Raw genomic sequence first — 7343 nt, forward strand, 5'->3', positions numbered from 1 at the left:
CCTCTAACTTTATGTCCTGAGGTTTTACTGCAAGCCCATCAGATCAATGAATCCAAGATATTCACCTATGCATTGTATACATATATATCTATATGTATACATATTTCCCAAAAATACTAATAAAATGTATTATAATAAATCAATATTTCAAAATATAAAATCAAAATAATATTTCAGTCCTTTGTTAGCAGGAGCAGGTTTACGCACGGGAATAGGAAGGGAGTCTCAGAGGGAAGGAAAGGTCGGCTTTCATTAGTGGATGGCGGATGAAATTCTATGTGCTGGTTACCCTAGTGCACCTGGGTATCACGCAGGTGAACCTCTTATTCTGGGATGGCTGCCACACTGCTCTGTATTACAGTTTTTCTCAATCGTTTAAACACGTTTTAACGAAACTAAAGCTCAATTTCTCAAAACTCTTAACACAAACCTGAGAAGAGTGTATCAGGTGTAGTCAAAACTACACAAATCCTTCTCAAAACTGTTTTTTTCCACCAAACAGTAAACACAGCTATCAAATGAATATCACTTAGAGAGCATCAATTAAACACTGGTGTGATCAATTCAAAACACGTCTATCAAAATACTATTTACATGTTTTCTCTTTATGAGGCCATGTTACATATTCCAATGCATACAATTGTTTAGAAATAGCGTCCTTTTTTAAAGTTGCAATTAGGTGGTACATATAGCATAAAGACTGTTGCCATATTGTAATACAATACTGTGAACATATCATATAAATATTGCATTGACACAATCGTATCAGAATAGGATACAATGCATATTTGTCTATCCATGAGCTCCAATGGGCTAAACTCACAATCCCGGCTGCAACATTGTTGTGACAATACACCAATGTTACCTATTTTGGAACATTACAGTATAGTAATTGCATAAGTAAAATGAAAAACACTACAGTACGAAAATGTTTACACAGTCTTTCGGGGGATGTAATGATGAAATCAGTGCAAGTACAAGTAAAAAAAGCAACAAAAAATAAAAATAAGAATATAATCGCAAGCGGTGATTAACGGGGTCCGGGCAAAATTAAAAGTCAAGAACACACTATGGAAGATATATAAATATGACATAATTATGAAGGAAAGATGTTGATGAAGATGTTCCACTTAATGCAACACTGTGCCTCGGCTTTCAGGTGAGCTGCAAAGCAATGGCCGAATGTCATGTTCAGCTTGTTCATAATGCTATAATCGGGATTCGAACTCTCAACCTAAGGTACAAGGTGACCATTGAGCCACTGATAAACTGCGTCTACTGTGTATTGGCAGTCAGACTCTTGGAAACGAATGAGCCGGAATGTTGATTGCCTGATGAATTTCAGGTGCTGTTCAAGGTAGTGTTTCCTAAATGAGTGGCAATGACAGAATGTCATGTTCAGCTTGTTCATAATGCTCTAATCAGGATTCAAACTCTCAACTAAGGACCTATACAATAAGAAAATGGTCATGTAAGAAAAATGGGCTAACTGCTCCAACTTTATTGGCCAATAGTTCACGAATGGAACTAAATAAAACAAATTCTGTTTGATTTTTGTGAGGCTTGGTCAAAAGATTTTATGTGGCGATTTTGGCGAATATTTTATTATTTTTGTGGCATGTGAATCTTTTTATCATGTTTGGCTTTAATATGAAATTGTGGGAAAAGTAAACATTTTAAGGGCATAAGACCTGGGGTTTTATAGATGCATCTGATTCTAGAGATTAATATTATGAAATTTTGAGTCCAGGTCGATCTGGTGAGGAGAAATAAGGCTAATTCATGACTTTTTACAATAGCGCCACCTTTGGGTGCAGTACCGAAAATTTGGGTTTATGGGTGGTGGGGGTTATTGATTTAAAGAGTATTCGACTTACGGTATAGGCTGCAGTATGACTTTTACAGAATTTGAGGGGAAAAAACAATAGGGGACCAAGCAGCTTCGTGGAAGACAAGTCTTTAATCGTTGCACATTGGAATCGAATAAATGAAGTCTGAATAATGAATGTTTTGAAACGATATTTACATAGCTTTTGTAATTAGTTATTAGTCAGTTCATTATATTATTCAGTTAATCAGTTATGTGAAAATAGGCGAGTTAACAGCATACTGTCTGTCACATGACACGGATTTCACCCATATTAGACTTAACGGTTGTTTCAAAATGGCTGACACAGTTCTTGCTGCATCTTTGCAGAACATGGAGGTTGCAGACAATATAATTCACCTATTTACTTGCTTCCGCCTTATGGAAAAAGTTATTGGTGCCGCAGAAAAAAACGATGCAGTGACCAAGTTGGCTGAGTAAACGGACATATTGCTAGCATGATATTGCCATCTAGTGGAAAGAGTAAAACAATACAAAAACATCACAAAAGGAAATGATTACCGTCCTAGTAAAATGTTGTGTCTTTAACTTAAAATATGTTTTTGGATAATATGCTATATGTTATGCATTAAATGTTTTACATAAAACATATCGCTATTTTTGGAGCATGTCACACAGATATAACATTAATATGCCTGTTTTATTACCACATAATGGCTGAAATATTAACAAGTTAACCTCATGTCACAGCCAACAAGCTCTGGACATCCGAATCTTCAATCAAACATATTAATCAAACAAAATAGGACTTTTTCTGGCGCTTCAAGTCTAATCGTCTAGTTCCAACTCCTTGTGAATAAATCAAAGTGCCCAAGTGCTTACTGGGGTGGTATTACCATTAAGAGGCTGTATAGACAGAGTGCTGTCTCAATGCTCATGTTGGATGAGTGAGGAAAGGGAAAGTAAATCAAGGTGTACAATTTCAGACCGTTGAGCTCTCAAATTAACCACTCAACTAAAATAGTACTTAAACCCAAACCACAAAACACGGCAAGACATCAAATGTCCATAGTAAACACTACACAGACATAACGCACTCACTTAACATAATCGGGAAACAATGATGGAAAATCACAGAACATTTTTATCTTTACCGGCCTGAAAATACCTGAGCTAACATTATCTTCTTAGAACGTAGGTCGCTTAGCTCTTTTGACATGAGGATGGTTACTAACAAATACGTTCTCCATTATTATTCATCTTCAGAACAGAAAAACAGAAGGACAGCACAAAGGCATCCCCTTTAGGTAAAGATTTGGGATAATAATGCAGTGATGTGTGCTGGAGTGCCTTTCAAAACGTAGTCTGGCACCAAGTGCATCCGGTCCAAAAGCCCGGCCTACAGGAAGGGGGTCTGGTCCTCCTGGTTATGGGGGAAAGGAACGAGGCAGAACCGCTGGACCAGCCTGCGGTCCAGCAGCCCAGCGTTCATCATGTCCTCCTGATTGAACGGCAGCCGCTGTAAAACGCTCCCTTCCATCTCCTCCAGTGTTCCAGGAGACCGTACGACTCCCGCCTTGTCACTCTCCTTCAACGGTTCGTTAGAGGAACACGTGACGTCCCAGCTTGACCCCGCCATTCCGTTTGCGGCTCTTCTGGGTGCAGACGTCACTCTTCTGACTTTGATGGGCGTTAAAGCGGGAACGATGTTTGTGAGGACCTTCATTGTGGAAGAGTCATCGTAAACTGTATTAACGACGTTCATACCACACATGTAGTGATTCCTCTTGTAACATTCGACAGGGACACGTCGCTGACTCTTTTCTCGAACAATATGGACTTCGTCCTCCACCTCCTCCTCCACCACCTCCTCCTCCACCTCCCACACCACCTCCACCACCTCCTCAACCTCAGGAGCAGTGCTTCCCGGGCTGATCGAAGCCCTGCTCACGCTTGTTGAGCCCTCCGAGCTCTTGGAGGGAGACTCAAACACGACCCCCCGCGGAGGAGGGCGTGCCCTCTTGTACCTAGGGGCCGGGCCTCTTTGTCTGGGTTGGACCGCCGGCTGCTTCAGCATGTAGTTCAGCACCGACTCGGGCACCAGGAAGTCGCGGCGCTTTTTGCGGGGCAGCAGAGCCGTGAAGCTGCCCGGGAGACAGGTGCCCACGATGGGGACCACGGCGGCCGGCTTGAGCGCCGAGATGAAGTCCTCCAGCTCCCGGTAGGAGGAGTGGTCCGAGTAGGGCACCACGTGCACATTGGGATGGTAGGAAACCGCGGGCCTGCTGGTGGGCAGTATGGCCAGGGTAGGGTAAACCTGGTTCCACTTCTGCATGTTGGAGTAGCAGACCTCCGTCTGCTCCACCAACCGCAGGCGGCCAGCCCCCTCGTCAGTGGTGAACACGTCCGGGAGCCCCAGCAGGCGGAGGGTCTCCATGCGCTCAGCGCTGACCTCCACCCAGCTCTTGAACTCCAGGGCAAGGGAGACGATCAGAGACTCCTTCCCCAGGGAGTACAGACCTGCAGAGAGACAAGAGGTAAGGCCAGGGCTGATAGAGGGCTGGTTGATATGAACTAAATATCACAGCAAAATGACCTTTTCGATCTCTTTTGATGCCATGGTTTAGTTTTTCTCCATGTCATAATTAAATATAACTTGTTTTCCCTAGTATTAAAAACATGGCAGTGTACAGGTAGAAACCACTCTTTGTCTTGATAAAGTGATATCATTCAACTATTTATTTGCCAACATGTCATGCAAGCCTCAAAATCTCTGAGCTAGATTATCTCAAGATAATAAACTTTCAGCCGCATCAAAACCACGATAACTAAATATTATAAATAATATGAATAAACTCAGCAAACTAGGCAGTATGTGTGTTGTTATTTGTCTGTGAGCTGAATATATTATACTCTCCTATGGAGTCCCCATTAGTCTCCCAACTAAAGGAAGCATCATTTTCACCCAAATCCCTTTCCATCCTACTTCGACAGCACTTACCGATGACAACGTTGTGGTCGGGGTGGCTGCGGATTATCTCTTTGATCTTCTCTGTGGCTCTCTGCCTGGTTGGCAGGACCCGGGTGGGGTCACAGTTGGTGTTGTCAAGGTACAGGAGGTCTATGTGGATGTCGTTCCTGAGGCAAGGCTCACGTAGCATCGAGGGAGCGTACCTGAAGTCACCTTCAATAGTTCACCAAAAACATTGAGGAGTATGTGATTTCATGGTTCCGTTTATGAATAAAAGATCTTTATCCACTGGAATCAACCAAAAAGAACAGGAAACGTAATGGTTAACTAATCACAACGTTACAAACAGCAGTTAAATGTAGTGTTCAGGAGCTGACCTGTGTAGAGTATCGAGCCAAAGTAACCCTGGAACAGAAACATGACGGACCCTGGGCAGTGGTTGGCGTCTATAAGTGTGACCGTCAGTCTTTCCTTGCCGATGTCATCCAACGGCAGCATGTACGGCTCATCCAACTCCAGAGGACGGATCCATTGCTGTTTCACCTACATTATACAGTATACCGGCGGTACGTACATCATGTTAATACATAATACCTTTGTTAAGTCGCAAATTGAACTAGACCTTCGTATTACATCAAATCATAACAATCGAAACGGTACAATCAGGTGATATAGAGTTGTACCTGTAGTTTTAGTTTCAAGAGTGCAGCAGATACTGGGGAGCAGTAGATCGGACGGTCGCTCCATGTAGAAGTTAAACCAAGTGTGTGGTCGCTGTGCATGTGAGATAGAAAAAACAGGCGAGCGTGTGGACACTTGCGAACCTGCCAGAAGTCTACAGCCAGCGGGGTATGTGGGATTACATGTCCATTCACTGACATTTTACCGAGGCTCGAAAACGTAGTAACATACACAAGATATACAGCTTCCTAGACACTGGTAAACCAACAACACACAAATGATGTTTTGAGTCCCCAAGCTAATGCTATTAAGTGAAGAGCCCTGTCAGCCCTCATTACTTTAGTCGTAGTCTATTTTATTCTAATAGGATGTGACCATAGTGCCGTCATAATTATGATAACACACGTTTTCTTTCAACTAAATAAGAACATTGAAAGCCCACGGCACGGAGCGCGCCATTTTTTTATTTCAACTCAACATGCCACGCCCCCTGTCAATAGGTAGACTATCTTTCAAACAGCGCCCCTGTAGGTAACACAAAATAAAGCCAATTTGATATGAATGTAAAAAATAGGATTTTTTACATTCTTATAGGATTATTTAGGATAAAATATCACACTCTGTAGCTGGATAATTTCTTTATGTAGGCCTACATATCAAACATTGAATATGTTGAATAGCACACTGATAATCTTGAAGGATTCCTGTTTGTGGAGGGGGATTTGCAAATTTCACAGAAATATGATCAGACAGACATTTAGTATTGGGACATCTCTAAAAGTGTGTATGTGTATGATTATATGTGTGTATATATAGATGTGTGTGTGTGTGTGTGTGTGTGTGTGTGTGTGTGTGTGTGTGTGTGTGTGTGTGTGTGTGTGTGTGTGTGTGTGTGTGTGTGTGTGTGTGTGTGTGTTACATAACATTAACTCACTCAACATTTACAAACTACGGGTTGGTACTCAAATAAGGTTTGGGGTTTTCTCGGGCGATCTTTATTAAGTTCTGGTTTGTGATGACTGACATTAACTTGTTATTTTACTGGAGTCAGGTTTATAAACCAACTAGTGGAACAGATGGCCTATGTTTTATTGGAGTAATGGAGGATGGGGATTCAGAGGGGTCAGAAGCCATCACCTCAACATTACATTTTCCAGGGAATCAATCATTTGGTTTACATTTAGCAGTGTGTTTATGTGGCTCTTTCGGTTGTAGCCCCCACCCTCCCCATGCACACAAGGAAACCACGCACACAAACACACACTTAAATGTTATCTAGTCTAGTGTGACAGGCATTTCGCAGGGATTGCGATAGTGGAGACGCACTCAATGGGGGTAATCACTGTGCCTTGTACTGCAGTCACTTTGCTTCGAGACAGGCTCGTCGCGCAGCCGCCCTGTCTGAAGAGAGGTGTCACACTGGGTATGCTTGTCATCTGTGCTACACTGAACTTCATTAGCCTAAGGCAAACAATTTGAATCCATTACAGACAAACATCATAATTGGGGTACCTAAATCCCCAACATTGTTACAGTCTACGTCGCTGCTTACTGAATGTCTCTTGATGTAGTTGTATTATTATTATAATGGTAATACAGCTGTTGTATTTTATCTTAACGAGGACAAAACAGCTGTCTCTTCAGATCTATTAATGGGATTTTAGATACTGGATATAATAAAGGTATTGTAGTCCTAATCTTAACTTTCTTCATACCAATGACCCAAAGGTCAATAGCCTGATTGTGCACCAGCATTGTTCTAAATGCATTACTCTATAAACAAAGAAGTGTTTCCCTGATAAGCCATCTCAGTAACCCCGAACATGCAACATGAGTCCTCTGTCATTATTGTAAAAAAATAAA

General features: G+C 41.9%; 1 protein-coding gene across 1 annotated transcript; it reads right to left on the reverse strand.

Moving 5' to 3' along the window:
- Window positions 1-1926: 1926 nt before the first annotated feature.
- On the reverse strand, window positions 1927-5957 carry dclre1b (DNA cross-link repair 1B). The gene is made up of 4 exons (XM_056602042.1): window positions 5483-5957; window positions 5177-5342; window positions 4830-5012; window positions 1927-4348 (listed from the first exon to the last, which is right to left on the reverse strand). Exons 1-4 carry the CDS (start codon window positions 5678-5680, stop codon window positions 3228-3230), a joined length of 1668 nt encoding a protein of 555 aa, XP_056458017.1. The 5' UTR covers window positions 5681-5957; the 3' UTR covers window positions 1927-3227.
- Window positions 5958-7343: the final 1386 nt, after the last annotated feature.

This window comes from Gadus chalcogrammus, chromosome 1 (genome assembly GCF_026213295.1).
Source record: "Gadus chalcogrammus isolate NIFS_2021 chromosome 1, NIFS_Gcha_1.0, whole genome shotgun sequence".
NCBI classification, from domain to species: Eukaryota; Metazoa; Chordata; class Actinopteri; order Gadiformes; family Gadidae; genus Gadus; species Gadus chalcogrammus.

Coding starts and splice junctions, on each gene's coding strand:
- dclre1b (XM_056602042.1), bottom strand. CDS start 5,680: ATGTCAGTGAATGGACATGTAATCCCACATACCCCGCTGGCTGTAGAC. Junction 5,343..5,482: donor TCTTGAAACTAAAACTACAG/GTACAACTCTAT, acceptor TGTATAATGTAG/GTGAAACAGCAATGGATCCG. Junction 4,349..4,829: donor CGACCACAACGTTGTCATCG/GTAAGTGCTGTC, acceptor GTCTCTCTGCAG/GTCTGTACTCCCTGGGGAAG.